This window comes from Tachysurus vachellii, chromosome 1 (genome assembly GCF_030014155.1).
Source record: "Tachysurus vachellii isolate PV-2020 chromosome 1, HZAU_Pvac_v1, whole genome shotgun sequence".
Taxonomy (NCBI): domain Eukaryota; kingdom Metazoa; phylum Chordata; class Actinopteri; order Siluriformes; family Bagridae; genus Tachysurus; species Tachysurus vachellii.
Genome location: NC_083460.1, coordinates 24,551,635 through 24,570,747, shown reverse-complemented (window position 1 = coordinate 24,570,747; position 19,113 = coordinate 24,551,635). Strand labels below are relative to the sequence as shown.

Genomic DNA, 19,113 nt, shown 5'->3' with positions numbered 1-19,113 from the left:
TAGTTCTGGAAGCTCTACATTAGGCTTGGAGACTAGTGAAACAAACCATAAAACTAAGACTGTAAAGACAAGCGTGAGAAAGGAGGATGAAGAAACGGAATGGAAAGTGATGTTAACATTCAAAAGAGAAGGAGTTCACGTTCACCCGGTAAAACTGACAAAAGCTATTGAAAAAGAAATGGGGAAAATTAGGTATGCTTAGTATCTAAACAACAGGAGGTTACTTGTATTTGCAAAAGACAAACAACCAAGAGATAAGATCCTGCATGCAGAAACATTAAATGAGGAAAGAATCAGTGTTCACATCCCAGGAAATGCAGCAAAGTGTAGAGGTGTTATTTATGATGTACCTTTGTCAATGTAAGAAATTTTGCAAGAAGTTAAAGGTGGGAAAGTGATGAAAGCGACTAGACTACAAATCATAAGGAAAGGGCTTAAAATGGATAGCTTAGCAGTTCTCCTTGAATTTGAAAAGCTTATGTCCAAGAAAATCAAAATGGGGGTATTTGAGCTATGATTTTAGGGAGTATATCCTAACCCCAATGCGATGCTTCAAATGCCAAAGAATAGGACATGCTGCAGGGCAATGCAAAGGAAAGATAAGATGTGCTAGATGTGGAGGGGAACATGAATATGGAAATGTGACAAAGATGCAAAAATCAGATGTTGCAACTGTGGAGGTGAACATAGTGCTGGGTTTGGAGGATGCCTTGTACAAAAACAAGCTCATAAATCAAGTGTCATATACTAATCACCACTATACATACACACACATTATATATATATATGTGTGTGTGTGTGTGTGTGTGTGTGTGTGTATATATATGTGTATGTATGTGTATGTATGTGTATGTGTATGTATATGTATATGTATATATGTATGTATGTATGTATGTATGTATGCATATATGTATATGTATATGTATATATATGTATGCATATATATACATATATATACACACACACACACACACACACACACACACACAATTTATACATTTAAGCAATCTTTACAAATTATGTTAGAGAAGCAATGAATCACCAACTAGTAACAAAAGTAGAACAAAGCTTTGTGATTGGAACACTGGAAAAAAGCATGCAATAGTTAATAATTTCATATTCTGTCTTACTTTATCTCAGAATAACCAGCAGACTGCCTAAACCATTAAAAGTAAAACTTTCACTATAACTAATACAATAATATTCTCACAATTCAGTTTGATTCTCAGAATGCCTCAGAACCAAACGAGATAGGAACAAATAAACATTTATGTAAATAGACATTTAATCATAAACTATATAAATCAATGTGATTATTTTAACTTGAAATTTAGCTCCTAATTAATGTTCAGTTCACACTAAAGATGATGGCTTCCCTTTTGGGTGTGGTCCTCTCATTTAAATCAACATGATTAAGAGGATTTAAGAGTTCAAGTTAGTCCTTGGTCATTTGTACACTCTATTTTCTTTAAACCAACTTGGTTGTGACTTTCTAATGAACTAGCTTTCCAAGTAGGTAATGTTAGATAGTAGTCTGTATAAAAGGTGTTGGCATCATGCAATTATTTAGAATGTTGGAAAATCTGTTAGTAACTATTTACTATTTAATTATTGCATGCTTTTTTTGCCCACTGTTCCAATTACAAAGCTTTTTTTACTGGAATATTTATTTATGGTGATTCTTTGCATCAGTGCTTCCAGTGGTTTTCTAACATAATTCACTGGGGAAGCATCCAGCATTTTAAAGCATCTGGAGTGATTATGAATGAAGATAGATCCCACAAGTACTGTAGATAGGACCAGGACACACTTGAGCAGGAGTGGACAATATGGAACAGAAAGAATCAGTATGTAGTCTGCTGTGGGATTGCAGTGTATGTAGGTCCACTCTTCTGTATTTCATGTAAGCTTTGCATAAATGTATCCACCTGTAATTTTGCTAATTATATCAGCTTATTTTGAAAGATGATATTTTATTCATGTGGAAAAAATATTTATGAAGTACAGCTCAGGTTACAGGTGGATTCATAAAGCCAGCCAGCTATTTGGAACAAGTCATTACATGCCTGTTGTGAAAAAACAAGGAACTCAAGAGCTATGTTACGCTACACACAAATGTCTTTTTCTTTTCTTTTCTTTTAAAAATACCAGGAGACAAATGTAATTATCAGTAATGGCAGCTTGCAAAGCTTCTAAGTACATTTTGTTCATATGCTGCTACCTATTCTGGGTAAGTCATAATTATAATATCTGTGGTGTGTTATATATTCTGTGGACAGAATTCTTTCACAGAATTGTCATGAAAGCAAGAGCAATAATGAGATATTCTGTGTTCTATCTAATAGTTCGACAAAAAAAATGTTCTAGAAATTCTAAGTAAAATAAAACAAAATTTTTCTTCAAGGTTGCCAGTTGGGTTATGATTGCTGTTGGCATCTATGCTAAAGTAGCCAAGGAAAACGGTACTGAATTTCCTTTTATTCAACCTGCTACGAATATTTGGTATTGTTGCATCTAAGCTTACAGAAAATAGCATCTTTTACAGATGTTGTGGATACTTTGGCAACAGATCCGGCTCTTCTGTTGATCTCTGTAGGATCCCTCACATTCATCATAACATTCTTTGGGTGTTTCGGAGCACTGCGAGATAGTGCCATACTGCTGAAAATGGTAATAAGGTTGCAATATACTTGATCGATTAGCAATGTACTGCACATGTTTTTTATTATGTGTTGAATTTCAATTCATGTATTTAATTTTGACATATTTTAAAGAATTCATAGGTGCTTATTAAATATACTATCATCAAATAGAAAATCTTTGTGGTGTTGGTTTTTATGGTACTCTTTTGGTTTTGATTGTAAGTTTAGCTGTGTCTTCATGTAAATATGTGATCTTTAATGTATTCAACCCGAATATAAATACATTGCTCAGAAATGCAAACACTGAATGGAAATGGAAATAGGAGGTGCACTTTTAGAAGAAAGCTCACTAGAAAGGTTTTCCAGGCAACATGATGAGACTACTGTTGAGCACACAGCACACATATGGGAAACAAAAAAAGACCATACATAGGAATGTAGGCAGTGCTACATGACACATTTACAACTTTCATTTATTCATCTGTAGTAACTGCCTGGGCAGGGTTTCTGTGGTTTAAATTAGGCTGTAATTTATATATATTTTCAGATATTTTCATAATAGAACTAATTACATAATAGTAATTATTAATAGAATTAAATACAGGAACTGATGTTTGTCATTGGGTTACACCTCTAATCTGCACACATACATTCAGCATAAAAATCTTCATGCTTTTAATACTGAAAAATTAAATATAGATCATTTTGATGCCAATGTACAAAGTTCTGTAGGTTACACAACTTTGCCAGCAGGTGGCAGTATTGGACTAGATGTGTATAAGTAGGGCGTTGTCTAAGTGCATCTGACAGAGTTAATATGCTCTTGTATACTTGTTCGGTGTAGTGTGTATTTAGGTTTTAGTGATTTCTGCTTAATTGTGCCAAAAAAAAAATAAAAAAATGCTGAATTCCTGAATGCTCATAAACGTGTATTTTTAATGGACCAGATTGCATGTCCTGTTCTTTGACCTTAATGGAGTGTTTCACCTGCTTATAACTAAATAGATCATAAATCAGTTTGATTTGTTGATCTGAATTAAAAAGAATTTAAAAAGCAAAAAAAATAAAAAAATTGTAATGTTTGATTTTTTAAAAAAAAAATGTTTGTTTTCAGTTTTTAGGAATTTTAACGGTCATCTTGATCCTGCAAATCACTGCTGCAGTTCTGGGCTTTCTCTTCTCAGACATGGTACACAGTCCAATCTAACAGACTAATCACTAATCCACTGATTTAAATGATCCTTTAACCAGTTTGTCTCTAACCCTTTCCAAGGTTCTCGAGAGGACAGAATTGTTCATGAAGAAAGCCACTGTATTATATCGAGAGGACATGGATTTAGAAAATGCAATTGACTTTGTGCAGAAAAAGGTAAAAACAATTTTTTAAAATATTTTTTCATTTAAGTATATGAACAAGGCTTTGAGTTTGGGATCAAATAAATGAGTGAAATGTGAATGTACAGTGTCCAGGATGCACATGAAATTTGTCATGTTGTACTGGAATATAACTGATATATCTTTCTTTGTCCCACTTCAGTTCCTGTGTTGTGGAGTGAATTATTACTCAGACTGGTCTCAGAACGCATATTTCAACTGCTCTGTGAATAACCCCAGTCTAGAAGCCTGTGGTGTGCCTTTTTCCTGCTGTGTACGACAGCGGAATGAGGTAATACACCAAACACAGATCAGATATTTTTAGCCATCTTAGTTCATCAGTAATAGATATTTCACATGGCCATATATGCAAACTACAGGCGTGATGGTTCAGTCCGGTCCGGTCCAGTTTACTCCAGTTCAGTTCTAAAGCACATTTACACAACTGAAGTTGACCAAAGTGCTGTACATCCAGACATATAAAAGTAAAACAACACAAAGAAAAAGACCACACACACACACACACACATCTGTGTTAAATGACAAAACTGTGTTAAATGACAAATACAAATATGTTTTAAGACAAGATTTAAAGACAGACAAAGTTAGGGCCAGCCTCACTGACAATGGCAATGAATTCCAGAGCTTAGGAGCAGCAACTGCAAATGCTCGATCACCCCTATGTTTCCTCCTTGCTCTAGGGACAACCAAGAGCAAGTTATCTGCAGACCTAAGGGACCTTGTTGGAACATACAGTTTAATAAAGTCAGAATGATAAGTTGGGGACAGACCGTACAAGAATTTATAACCAAACACTAAAACTTTAAAATCAATCCTGAAACTCACTGGAAGATTTCTATGAAGAGAGGCTAGTATAAGAGAAGTATGATCATGCTTACACGTTCCTTTCAATTGCCTTGCTGCAGCATTCTGCACCAACTAGTGGTTAGCAAGTTTACTTTGTGTTTCTGGGGTTGAGGGTTTGATTCCTCTCCTGTGGGTATGGGGTTTTCTACACCAGTCCATAGATATGCTGTATGCTGATTTCTAAGTTGTGCATAATGTTGCCTTGCTCTACTGTTGGTAGAAAGTCCCCTGCCATGTGCCTAGTGTCCTTTGGGATAGACTTCCCCTGACCATGTGTAAGATAAATGGTAGAGAAATTGGATGGATGGATATCTTGGGTGAGAGTCTTACTCGGTGCATCACAGTCAAAGAAAGATCTACGTACTTTTTCTAGTGAATCTTAAGAAAATGCGTCATTGTTAATGTCTGAAGTTTGGTGTTTATTAGGTACTGTATGATTTTCTTTACAGACTGTGTTCAATTCCATGTGTGGTTACAAAACTCAGGGAACGGATGAATCCTACATAAAGGAACGCATTTATATCAATGGCTGCCTGAAGATAATAGTGCAGTGGGGGAAGCAGAACCTGTTGTTGGTTGGAGGGATCAGCGTTGGCTTGCTCTGCCTCGAGGTGAGATGTGTCTTTCAACATTTTTTATTTTCCATGTTACTAAAATGGTATTAAAGTTGACTCATCTACATAACAAACGTACTGAAAGACTATTGTACAATGCCCTAAGGCACTTCGTTCCCAGTGGGAAAACCTGTAGTGACTTGTATGCTTTTATCATTGCAGCCCAAGAGCAAAAAGCAAAGAGCAGCATGTGTATAATCATCTGTATAAAAATAGTATACGAATAAGTCATTGTAACAACTGCTTTAATCAGATCAGGAAATAATTCATAAACACATCAACATTGTGGGCTTTTTCAGTCTGATGCCTGCTATACAATATAAGATTTGTATCGTACATTTAATTAGAAACAAACAGCATAAAAATCCTGATTATTATAAATCATCAGAATAAAATCTTGTTTCTAATAAATATATTGTCTTTTAGATATGTATGATCTCATTGGCAGCTGTTCAGCTCAGACAAATCGAGGAAGAGGAAAAGGAAAAGGACACAAATTCCGTACCGAAGCAGACGTGATTTCAACTCTTGCCAAATACCTAAACATATTCCTGGTATAATCGTTTCATTATATATACGCAGTACATCTGAAATAGCACACACAAGCATGCACAGACATATATAAGAACCTCTACTGTGCACTCTCTTCAAGTAGAAGATGCTTATTAAATATTTAGGCTGTGATTAAACTTGTGAAACATACAGTGTTAATATATGAATGTTGGGATTAATGTTCATTTTGTAAGAAAAGAAAAGATTGGAGATTATAACATGCTTTTTAAACATCAATTAAACACATTTTCAATACTCAGTGTTTGTGTCTTTGATATTTTGTTTTACAGAACTGAAAGACTACTGACCACTAAAATGAAAACTGCTCCACTAACAAAACCCCATTTTTCTGGTTTCTCATAGAATGACACATGTGTTGGATTGTTTTGTCTTGAGTATGCTTACGAAGTTGAACTGAGCCGGATTGTAAGTGTGAATCCCTGTAATGACAGAGTGAGGAGCTTCTAGACTCTTCTCCCTTGAAGTAACACGATAGTGAGCTCTGAAGTTACGGAGCGGGTTGTAGCCTTGAGTCAGTGTGTTTGGACAATGGAAGCCCTCCTTGATGAAAGAGCCAAGCTGTGAAATGGCTACAAACCCGTCCTTGTTGGGTGTAATTTTGATGACTGCAGCATAAACGTACTGAATGTATAAAAGAGATCCTGGAACAACAAATAAAGTGACTATAAAATTTTGCAGAGCACGTGCAGACTATAAAAAAATCACATTCATTTGTGACTAAACAGCAAAAATATTCACTTTGATTCACCCCCTGACTATTTTAATTCGGCTTTCAATGCAAGTGTGAGTCAGTCAATTGTGTCAAATTGGGGAAGAACAAGATTTAAAAGTTTTTGTTCATTGTTTCTTCTGTTCCATCTCAGGATTACTTTTGGGGGTTTAGTCAGATTTCTCAGCATCCCTTGATGAATCAAGCTATTTGCTCATGTCTGAGTCTGTAATGCTTTGGAGTTGCAAAGGCTTTCGCTGCCACAACACAACAACTCAGCTCATGGAAGTGACCGGTATACACTTGTCAAGTTCAGTGACTCATTCATTTAAAAGGTCAGAATTGCTGTAAATTTAAAGCCTCAGTTGTACAGCAATATGCTGTTTTATTATTTTACAAGATTGTACCATAAAGCTTAGGTTAAGAGAAAACCTCAGAAATGTATCTTTTAGTACAGAATAATGAGCAAGACACTTCAGTTGCTCCCTTATACAGTCTCATCTGTAAGTCATTTTAGATTTAAGAGAGTGGATTAGATTCTCATTTTAGAGAGTCCACTCATTTTAGAGAGTGGATTAGATTTTAGTTTACATAATAGTTATATTTACAGTAAATTCACTCTGCTGCTAGTAAATGATTTTTAGTACATTAATGAAAACATTGAGTGATTAATACTTAAAATATATTCATGTACAGTGATATATTTGTATGTTTTACTTCTCCGGTACACAGTTACCTTTTCTATTGATCTATAATGTGCATTTATAGATTACCCCCACACTTGCACTATTTACAGCTGAACTTTATGCACTGTATCCTATCTAAACATGACACATGAACAATACTGACCTGAAAACACGTCCCAGACTTTGATGGTTTTGTCCCGAGAACCAGTGAACACGTACTTATCGTTTACAGAGAAAGCCGCACACAGAATGCCCTCGAAGTAGAAACCCTGAGTAAGACACAAACATTATCAGTTATACACAAATGATGTGTAAATCAAATGTACCTGAAAGCAGGTACAGAATAATCTTTAGTATGAATATCTGGGATTGTTTTACCACCTTGTACTCCATGGTATGGTCCAGCAGCACAGGACTCAAATTCCAAAGCTTTTGTACACAGTCCTCAGATCCTACCAGAGCGTGTTTGTCCCAATTACTCAGTGCTATGCAGGTGATAGCGGACCCATGGTGATCCAGCTCTGCTGCAGTGCCGCTCTTGAAGTCATAGATTGCCACCTCCCCTCCAAAAGTGCCATACAGGAGTCTACAGTCAGGCAGCAAAGCCATGGCTGATACAGACGAGTGGAGTAAGGAGAGAGAATAGTTATGGATTGGGCCCTCGATACATGGGAAGCTGCACCTTGCCGTGATTTCAAACAAGCCCACCGTGTCCTCGTAGGCCACGGCAATCTTATCTTCTCTGGGACTGATGGCCATGCTGCGCACAGCAGGCAGGCTCTCTGGAGGAGGAAGGCACAGGGTCTCTTGGGGAAAGTCTAAAGGGTAGATGAGTACAGTACCAGTGCAGAGTCCGCAGAAGAGAAGCTGCTTCTGTTGTGCCAGTTCCATGCAACACACCTCTGCAGATGCATCCAGTGTATCAGAAGACATACCTGAGAAGCAAGTAAGTAGTTTCAGTTTAACGTGTGTGCGTGTTTGTGTGTGTTCTTGTAGGAGAGGACAAGTTAAAAAAAACAACAACCAAAAAAAACTCATCACACTTAAAGACACCTTCACAGTATACAGGGATATATGACATAAGTGGTATAAGTAGGTGCTTAAGGCCCACATCCCACAGAGAGCCCCATAATTTTAAAAACAAATCATTAGATCTCTTGACAGATCAAAAAACGTTCATATCTATCTAGGGTAGGGGCAGATGAGGAAAAATGGACCTGAAAATACTGGTAAGAAATTAATGCTAATTGATTGGATTTAGTTTGCTTTTCTGCTGTCTTGCTTCTGCTTATAGAGGTAATTAAAATATTCAAAGTTAGTCCTTAATTACCTAGTTAACTAATATCTAGACTAACAATTAGTGACTAACACATTACATATTAATGATGCAGTCAACATGGGGCTGCACTACATTCTGCAACCCCTTGACTGCACAGGTGCTCCTCAATCTAGTACAGATATTATAGTACCCCTGCTATCTGTCAGTGGATCACCAGCTTCCTGACAGGTAGGAAACAACAGCTGAAGCTGGGCAGATTTCAGCCAATATACAGACGGTCAACACTGGTGCTCCCAAGGGATGTGTTCTCTCCCAACTGCAATTCATTTTTATACTAATAACTACACCTCCAATGGCCCAGCTGTTAAACTCCTGAAGTTTGCAGATGACACTACACTCACTGGACTCATCCAAGATGGCAATAAGTCTGCATATCGGCAGGAGGTGGAGCGGCTGGTACAATGGTGCAGTTAGAACAATGTGGTGCTGAACACTCTCAAAGCTGTGAAGATGACAGTGTACTTTAAAAGAACCCGTTCAACACTACTCCCCCTCATAATATCCAATAACATTGTGTCATATGTAGAGACCTTCAAGTTTCTGAGAACTACTATATCTCAAGACCTGAAAAGCTCAGCAGAGGATGTACGTTCTGTGCCAACTGAGCTATGGTATGTTCTGAAGTATGGTCTGCTACAGGAGCTGTTGTACAGTTCTACACTGCAGTCATTGAATCTGTCCTGTGCATATCCATCACTGTCTGGTTTGGAAGAGCCACAAAACAGGACAGGTACAGATTGCAGCAAACAGTAAAAAACAGAAATATTCTGGTGCTCCCTTACACACTCTCCATGTCTTAGACTCCACAAGAACAAGGAAACAGGCAGGAAAAAGCACTAGGGACTCCTCACTCCCTGGACACAACCTTTTTCAACTCTGGCCAAACAGGAGCAAGTTGCATATAAGCAAGTTGCACCTTGAGTATGTGCAACTTGCCGTTTAAAAACAACATGTTTGTTATAAACAGTCCATTTTACATCTAGCAATTGTATTGGAAGGAGCTAATTTGGCATAAAATGTTAATACTGGTTAGCCTATAGCTACACTCTTGCTAATTATGTATATTATAATTATGTATATATTATTCATCAATAACTCTGCAATAATCTGTGTAACATTTATATTATTAAATAAAAATAATGTCCCCAGCGGTAAGAATTATCAAGTATTTTGGTGCTGATATGAATGCCGTTGAATGACTGCTACATACTTCTATTCGAAAACTGCTGCTACAATTATAAATATGAAAAATCAGGGTGGTTCACCTTCAGAACAGTTCCACTTGAACACTTTGGCTCGATCTTCTTCTCTGATGAAATGTACCGTGTTACCGTCTTTGGATATTACCACCCTCGGGCAGTTGGCTGGAATACATGTCTGGACTTTGTGTTTGGGATCATAGTCTAGCTTCCACATTTTGAGGTGGCCAGACCTGGTTGAAGCTGAGATGATTGTATTGTTGTACACGGACACGAAGGTGACAGAAGACCCCATACCACTGAAGGAGTCGAGGAGGTGTCCAGTGACTAAACCCCAAACCTTCAGTTGACAAATGCATAACAACACAGCGTTCATTTAAATAATCCATTAAATGCTATCATTTATTTGTTTCTGTCTTATTGCTCTGAATAAACACAAAATATGGTGATAACCTTAAAAAAAATCATTGCAGCTGTGCCATCTGCGCAAAACTGACCCGTATGATTTGATCCTGAGATCCAGTAACGACTTTACTTCCTTGGCTGAATGAAAAAGCTGATAAGACGGTGGCTTCATGTTGGAGCTCCTGGGAATTGTGCACCGAGTCTGGATTGACATGCAGCACAACCAGTGTTCTCTCACAGCCTTTGTACAAGAGGATGAGGATTAAGAATAGTAGTCTACACACTCTCTCTTTTATCTTTATCTCAAGGGTCAATAAAGATTGTGTTTAGGGTATTATGCTGTATATATATACCTGCAAAGAGCACACTTTCATCTTCTGAAGTGCACATAAATGAAACAGGTGCAGGAAGTTCAACATCACATAGTGAATTACTGGCTGAGACCTAGAGATAAATGTCACCAGGGAGGTGTCAAAGCATGAAGTACAATGGAGAAAAGGTTGCAAAATTAGGACTTCACAGTAAGGGAGATTGTGCATGTGTGCTGCAGTTTGGGAAATCAAACCACATTGGAAATCATTCATTCATTCATCTTCTACCGCTTATCCGAACTACCTCGGGTCACGGGGAGCCTGTGCCTATCTCAGGCGTCATCGGGCATCAAGGCAGGATACACCCTGGACGGAGTGCCAACCCATCGCAGGGCACACACACACACTCATTCACTCACGCAATCACACACTAGGGACAATTTTCCAGAGATGCCAATCAACCTACCATGCATGTCTTTGGACCGGGGGAGGAAACCGGAGTACCCGGAGGAAACCCCCGAGGCACGGGGAGAACATGCAAACTCCACACACACAAGGTGGAGGCGGGAATCGAACCCCGACCCTGGAGGTGTGAGGCGAACGTGCTAACCACTAAGCCACCGTGCCCCCACATTGGAAATCACTATGGCTGAATTGTGACAGGAAGCTAAAAAATATCATTTTAATAAATGGCTTTGAACCAGTGTTGAGATTTTTAATGCATCTTGTTTAAGAGAATCTGATTTAGTAAAAAAGCTCCAAAAATATTTTCCTCCCAAGGAATTATTCCTAGGCTATGAATAATTTTTTCATGTCATATGTATCATTGATATGTTTAGTTTGTTTAGATTTAAGTTTGATTTATTATTTTGCTTTAATGCATTATGTGTATTGACTGCATATTGCATTTCTTGAGATACATGCTACTAAACTAGATGGAAAATGACTGCCTGTAGACAGAGCAGTTAATACGTCACTTTTCAGGTAATAATTTGCTTATTCAGACCAGCTCTGTACTTGTGTTATACACTGCTTTGCTTTGTTCACCCTTACTGTTGTTTATTTTTGCCATCATCATCGTCAACGTCATCATCATCATCATCATCATATTTCTAGCCAAATAATGAAGTACATTATTACAACATTTAGTGTGACACTAATTCAACAAGGCAAACAAACTAATTTGTGAGAAAGAGTCCAAGTTAGAATTTTACCATATTCAATGAGCACTCCTGAGATGCAATGAGAAGTTTTCCATGTCTGTGTAGTGAAAGCACACTGGATACAGTGAGACCCTGAGGGCAAGTGAGCTTATAGTAGGATTTTTCTAGACCAGTGTCAGAATCAAAGATCCAGACTTGGCCATCACTGGACATGACTGCTACATCCTCCCCCAGTGCACCAAGGATCGAACATTCTCCTTTTACATCAACTTCATAACGAAGTTCTCCAGTGTTCAAATGCCACGATTTGACCTAGACACAACAGTGACGGAGGTCTGAATGAGTAAATGTGTTTATAAAGAAATAACATTCTATTCTATCAACTAAACTAGGGTTCTCTGTTTTAAAAGGTTAGAAGTTTTATGGAAAGATGTCGCACTTGTCCCCGTGTGTTGGACAGCACCATTGCTTTAGGCTCAAGCACAAGGATCTGTTCAGAAGGCCAAGGCTGTACTGAGACTACAGCAGGAATACAGAAGAGCTGTTTCCCAGTGAGGAGACTCCATTTCTTTAGAGACCCATCAAGACCAGTGGACAAGCAGTGATCACCTTTACTTAAAAGCTTCACTGACTGCACTGCACCTGTACAGAGAAAGTGTATAATTACCACATAAAGTCATATTTGTACTTGTTTTAGGTCACAACATGAGAGTGAACTAACCTTTGTGTCCTTCAAATGCGTACAGCATCTCAAGAAACTTTAGATCCCATGCAATCAACTCTCCATCCACTGAACCTGCTATCAGTAACTCTCTCTCCATATAAATGTCTACTACAGTAATTCCTTTGGAAAAGAGAGAGAAAAGAAAGCAATCAGAGTGGTGTAGGCAATGAGTTATCAATTATACTCACAAACGTCATTTCTGTCAGTCCTAAGAATCATTTTAAGCCAGTGATTATAGTTACAGAAGTAATTTAGAGTGCATAGCAAATATATCAATCAAACCCAAAGTATAAATTGGCTGATTTAAAAAAAAAAAGTACTGTATGTTACATACCTTGTGCAGAACCACTGAGGGTGTGTATTAAAGGCCCTCCAGGAGGTTGTAAGAAGCTACTCTTGGGCACAAGCACAGGATCTGCACAGGTTGCAAACCAATCGTTGCACTGGGAGCATAAGCATCCAATCAGCGAAGGGTACAGTGGAGCCAGAGCCTGAAGTCTGGCAGTAATCTCAGTGAATAAAAGTGATGAGTCTTTAAAAAGATCATTTTAGGTTAGTTTGTAGCATAATAAATCTTTGTAGGTTCGATATTAAATGAACAGTAATGACTAGCATATAATTGTAGTAAAAAGCTTCGAAATTAGTATCAATCTTTTAGTATGCTCATTTGCTCATACTTTTGGATATACCAGTTTACTTTGCCACACTGAGTAATATCTTATGCATCTAAGTAATATCTCTAAAAGAGTCCATGATGGACAACAGTATGGAGCAAGCAATGAGGGTGCATTTAGACAGGTTCAGTTCAGGTCTACACCAGACTCAGGTTAGTCACATACATGCTAAAAGTTTTAACATTAAAATCAGTATCAGGACTTCATAGCTAGTAGCACAGAACACCAACCAACATAAACAAAGCTGAATAAAATGTTCTATAAATGCCCTGAAGGCTTAATGCTAAGTAAGTTATTCACAAAGGTACCGGTATCGGCACCAGCGAGTACCAAAAATTCGTACTAAAAATGGTATAGATGTGTCCCAATTATGTATTATGTTTCTTTTGTTCTGTAAAGCTGCTCTGAGACAATGTCCATTGTTAAAAGCGCTATACAAATAAATTTGAATTTGAAATGGAAATGATTGAAATGTATTCACATTTATTATTATTGGTTAATACTTATTAAGAATTTTCAAGATATTTCTCAAGTATCTTGGACAGCCTGGACTTACATGTGTTCACTGTGGAAGAAACCATGAAAATGGCTTTGGACTGCAATTACTACAGATCTTATCTCCATCAGTGAACAATTAATAACTTCAGCAGATAGACTTTGTTAAAACTAGATCGTATTTTCTGGTTACATAACTGCAGTTTTTGGCCATATAATCGAACTATCCCGTGTCACCCAGATGAGGATGGGTCCCCTTTTGAGTCTGGTTCCGCTCAAGGTTTCTTCCTAATATCATCTCATTGAGTATTACTTTTCCATTGACTCTGTCTTGCTCATTAGGGATAAATTTAAAATGTGCAATTTGTATCCTGATTTTCTATATCTGCTTTGTGACAATGTACTTGGCTAACAATGCTACACAAATAAAATAGAAGTGAATTATTAGCTTAAGGTTTGCTTCGTGTTGGGTTTGTATCACATCATATTTTCTAAATTATCACATCTTTCACCATCATGTTTCATTCCTTCCATTAACAGAACCATCACTACAAACCAGATCAGTACTCACCTGTGTGTCCATCAATGAAATCTAAGGTAGGCTTCAGAAGTATAAAGCAGTCCCTGAGCAGCTGGATCTCAGGACAGTCTATGACGTCAACACAAAGTGACAGGTCCTGGATTACGCTGGCCACACCGCAGCTGACAATCTTACAATGCAACCAGTCCAAATTGCCTGCAACACATATGACAGATAAGAAATACATATATAATTATGACTTATGACATAAATGTAAGTTGTGAAAAAGGCCAACCTAGCAGCGAGTCACGCAGTTCCTCCCATTTGCCTGCGTGTATAAGATGATATGGCAGTTCATGCAGCATTCTGAGATTGGCAACTCCTTCAGAATACCACAGGGGCTGATGCGGCACCTTGAAGAAACAAAGTGCTGACCGTCTTTAATGCAGTTTTTATTGGCATGCTTTACATGAACTTATAATGCAATGATGAGTACCTTTCTGTCAGCATTCAGTTGAGTACTCAGTGATGACAGAAGTATGGGTTTGAGCTGGCCCTGGCTCCACTGACCTGAGAAGTATTCACTGAGAACGCTGTGCATTTGAACTCGGTGCTCCACAGAAAGATACTTTGCCTTCACAACGTCAGTAAACTGTCTATAGAGGATGGCATTTAGTATACTCAACATTTTATGACTTTCACAATGAAATCACAGGTTAACTTCATCTGGGAAGTTATAACCATATAAAAATGACACCTTACCTTGTTGAGAACTCTAACACAATAATGCCGTTTTCCCAACGCTCTACTAGGTGATCTTTTAGGTCATGTCTGAGACGTGCCCAAAGAAGAGGAGGAAAGCATATGAGTGTGTGGCTCGGGGGAAGCCGGTTCCGGTAGACCTCTGCCAGGACATCATTATCTACCGATAAGATACCACGTAGTTCCGCTTCCGACAAGCCACATCTGTAAAGACATTATTTTATTTATCAAAGATTTTACCAAAAGGTACTGAAAAGCATTCTAATTTTATTAATAACCAACCTTGATAAGGTGATATAGCCCAGAGCATGGCAGACAAGCTTCTCGCCATGTTTTTTTTCCAGTGTCTGAAGAAACAATGAGATTACTTCCTGCACCGAGCTGCCAAGGTGAATATCAGAGATAGAGGTGTAGGATGTCCACTGCTTTGCCATGTCCACCATTAGCTTCAGATGCAAAAGACTTCCGCTTTTTTGGAAGCTGCCATTGATTTGTTCTGTTTGCTCGGACGTAAGTCTTCTTCCAGCAACGTTGACACAGGTGTTAATGATGTCCTGCACTTGATCACAATTCAGTGGTTCTACATCAAAGAAACATTTATCATTACCAATTAGAGCTTTCAATCTCTTCATAGGAAACCCGTCGTACTCTGTAGACAATATTAAATGTACATTAGGAGGAATTTCTTTAGGTATCCAGCACAATTTATGAGCATTATTAGCCCGGGATAGGTTATCCAATGAGTCCAAAATGAGAACTAATGTTTCTCCATCTTCAGACACTTTCTGTAGCATGGCATGGAAGAACCTCACCAATTTCTCATGTGTGTTTGCAATCTGTGGTCTGGGAGTTGCCAGTCCCAAAGCTCCACAAACCTGTAAGCAAATTCCCTTTAGGACAGAGTCTACATCTGTGCTGATGGGAGATGTTCCAAGCAGCCGGAGAACAACCACAGCTTGTGGATCTAGAACAGTACGCATCTCCTGAGCAAGTTTACAAAGCAAAGTAGTCTTACCAATTCCTGGAGGCCCATAGATGACAAGAGGTGAATGGTGTATGTTTGTTGACTCCCACATCATTAGGCAGAGCTTTGTCAGTAGACCATCTCTACCAGTAAAAATTGCACACTTGTCTTTACTTAGCTTTGCATGATGAAAAAGCTCCTGTTGAATCCACAGCCACTGTGGATTTATTGGTAATGCAGATTGCTTGACAATTCTCTCTTTTATCTGACATACAATCTGTTTACAGAATACCTCCAGATACTCCTTGTGTTCCTTACGATTCACCTCCATAGCATTTTTACTAAGCTCTAAGGTGAAGTGACTTGAACCGGCACTGGTGATACGCTGTTTGAGATTGCTCAAAAGTTCCTGAGCTTCAGTGTCTAGGAGCCCATCAGCTGTGACATCCAAAAACTTTGCATGCTTATGGCTTTCGCTTTTCTTCAAATGAGGTAGTTCTCTGACAAAGATGACAGGTGAAGCTTTGCCCTGCTCTTGAGTTGAGAGAACACTCTGGTCCATCTCCCATTCGGTCACTGTGGACATAGCAAAAGCAAATTCATTTAAATGTATTGCGACCAACATGAGTGTTAGTGTTGCTTATAACTGACAAAACCTTTTCTCACGTGACTTGAAGAATTTGTGCTTCTGCTCTGCACCGAAGTCTCCGTTCTGCTCGGCTTGCAGCGCTGCACTACATAACAGCTGCACTAACCGAGCTTCAGTGAGATTCCAAGACAAAATGTCAGCATCATGCTGTGGTCTAGCCTCAGGTGCTGTATTATTATAATGATGATAATGTGTGGTGATTGGTTGAAGGACATATTTAGCAGGTACAGAGTTATTGTCTTTGACAAACCATTTCTTAACTATTGTTAAGCCTTCTTGGTCCTGGGAAAGTTTAGAGAGCAGTAACTCAAACTCAGTCTCTGATATGAGGCGTGGAATGGGTCTGTGTCCATACTGACTGCCAACCAAAGCCTGAGATTAGAAAACAAATAAACGGCAATTCAGCTGCTTGGTAACTAGAAGCCAGAAATTTATAAGTAAAGATACAGTTGAATTACCAAACTTACAATAAAACTAGGTCCAGATGACACTTTCTGACATGATTGTATCTCCTGAAGACACAGCTCTGTGGTTAGGTGATCAACGGTCATCGCATCACACAAACCCCACCGGAAATCTACAACCTAGTTCAGATTCAGACAGTAAAAATAGCAGATTGAGGAATTAAATTTCATGATATCTCGAGATGCAAAGACATGACGAATAAAACAGTTCTCTTTTTATTACATTATGGACAATACAACATACAAGGTGGTCCAAAAATCTGAGGCCATAATGAAGGTACAAAAATCTTATTATTATCATTATTAACTGGAAAAGACAGAAAGTTATAAAATACCAAACATTTTAAAACAAATAAAGGAAATGTTCCGTTTGCAAATTTTTAGATATCAATCAAGTTTGTACAAAAGGTCAGATCTTTTTAAGTCATTAAATCGTGTTCATTTTTATATTCAGGAAATCACAAGGAAAATCACCAGAAAGATTCTGGTATTTAATTTTGTTTGATCTTCTTACCTTCTAAGAAAAGTTTACAATAGGTTCATAGTTTCCAATAGAAAACCTGCAATGTTCTAACATCACCATGCATCAGATCACTCAATTTTCAGTACAAACCTCAAAGATCAAGCCAAGACTGTGACAGTAACTTTGTAGCTCAGGATAGGCTTTTTCCCAAAAGGCATTTCGTTCAGTGTTCAGATCTGAGGAAAAGAAGTGTAATATTCACAGAAATCAGAGTAAAGCACAATAACAAATGAAAATTGTCTTAGACCTTTTTTTTTTTAATTGCAAGGGTGGACTTAAAGCCATGATCTATAACAAAAACTAAAATGACTGCAACAAAATATTAGCTTATGATTGAAAAAATCTTCTGTTGATGATTGTGATCTACAGGCATTACATACATATGGTAAATTACCAGTTTAAAAAGTTTCAAAAGAACGATACTTAAAAAAATGCAGTTAAGATTATTTATTTATTTCTATAGTATAGTATGCATTTGTATAGTAAAAATGAGTAGTTCAACAACCCAAAAGAAATTTAACAGATAAGAAATAAGCTTTTATAGGCACTTTTATAAAATTACCAGCCACTGTTTAAAACAGGATCGCACCACTGAAACCCAAACCTGAGATCGTTGAGCTGAGGAACACTCGCACCACGTTGGATGAAGACTCCAGACAGTCTGGGTCGAGTCCACGCAGCGCCTCGACTCCCAGAGCCTCCCTCAGCTCCATCACGTCCATCCTTCACTTCACACCCTACAATCTTCTTCTTCCAAACTTTAGTCCATGAGCTGCTTATAGCAAGACTCCACTACATCAACTGAGTCCTGAGTGAGTCCCAACACTGCTGTAGCATGTCTAACCCTGAGACCTAAATTTAAAGCAGCACTTGTCCAAATGTTAAGCTCCGTTCCCTCGTGTAGGGAAAATCCAAGCAACCTGGATTACCGTCTGATGAGTACTGCTCATCAACTAGTGTTTGTGCTCTTCGTCATTTCATCCACAGAGATCAGGTATGCCAGGAGGAACTTTTGTTTTCCACGTCTCACTGGCTTGGTGATGGCACACAGGGGATATGTAGCAGCTGGTGTTCACACATAATTACCTGCTGTAGCTTAGATTTGCTAAACATCAATTTAGCACAAACTGTTGCATTTACAATGCAGACAGTGTCTTAAAAAATAATTTGGTGCTAAAGAATTATTGAGTGTGAGTGTACAAATAGCATTGCCCTAATGTCATTCAGCCATTTCCTTTTACACCTGTGTGACATTAATTTGAAGTAATTACTTATTAAAATGTTAAACTCATTTATAACAAGTAAAGAATCTAATAGAAAGGTCTATACTTTACCAATGAACAATCATCTTTTCACTAAAGTTCCTGAGGAACTCGCCGCTGGTTGGTTTCCCAATAACATACCATTGAATCCATTGACTTTATTGAATTACTTTAACTGCAAAAGAAAAAATATC

At 38.0% G+C, this 19,113-nt stretch overlaps 2 protein-coding genes across 3 annotated transcripts; one reads left to right on the top strand and one right to left on the bottom strand.

Annotated features, from left to right (window-relative positions):
- Nucleotides 1–2,057: 2,057 nt before the first annotated feature.
- Nucleotides 2,058–6,308, top strand: zgc:113223 (uncharacterized protein LOC541424 homolog). Of its 2 annotated transcripts, none has more exons than XM_060878926.1 (8): nucleotides 2,058–2,230; nucleotides 2,405–2,462; nucleotides 2,546–2,670; nucleotides 3,757–3,831; nucleotides 3,916–4,011; nucleotides 4,180–4,308; nucleotides 5,333–5,494; nucleotides 5,946–6,308. In XM_060878926.1, exons 1-8 carry the CDS (start codon nucleotides 2,174–2,176, stop codon nucleotides 6,120–6,122), a joined length of 879 nt encoding a protein of 292 aa, XP_060734909.1. In that variant the 5' UTR covers nucleotides 2,058–2,173; the 3' UTR covers nucleotides 6,123–6,308. The 2 variants fall into 2 exon arrangements, with proteins under 2 accessions (XP_060734909.1, XP_060734915.1); XM_060878932.1 differs by having other exon boundaries at nucleotides 2,061–2,230; nucleotides 5,924–6,308.
- On the bottom strand, nucleotides 5,726–18,848 carry nwd1 (NACHT and WD repeat domain containing 1). Its single transcript, XM_060878915.1, has 19 exons — nucleotides 18,262–18,848; nucleotides 17,748–17,833; nucleotides 17,138–17,254; nucleotides 16,688–17,042; nucleotides 15,340–16,597; nucleotides 15,058–15,261; nucleotides 14,792–14,951; nucleotides 14,591–14,708; nucleotides 14,347–14,511; nucleotides 12,941–13,138; nucleotides 12,604–12,726; nucleotides 12,322–12,524; nucleotides 11,934–12,194; nucleotides 10,762–10,852; nucleotides 10,501–10,649; nucleotides 10,070–10,343; nucleotides 7,847–8,400; nucleotides 7,629–7,734; nucleotides 5,726–6,711 (listed from the first exon to the last, which is right to left on the bottom strand). Exons 1-19 carry the CDS (start codon nucleotides 18,377–18,379, stop codon nucleotides 6,407–6,409), a joined length of 4,845 nt encoding a protein of 1,614 aa, XP_060734898.1. The 5' UTR covers nucleotides 18,380–18,848; the 3' UTR covers nucleotides 5,726–6,406.
- Nucleotides 18,849–19,113: the final 265 nt, after the last annotated feature.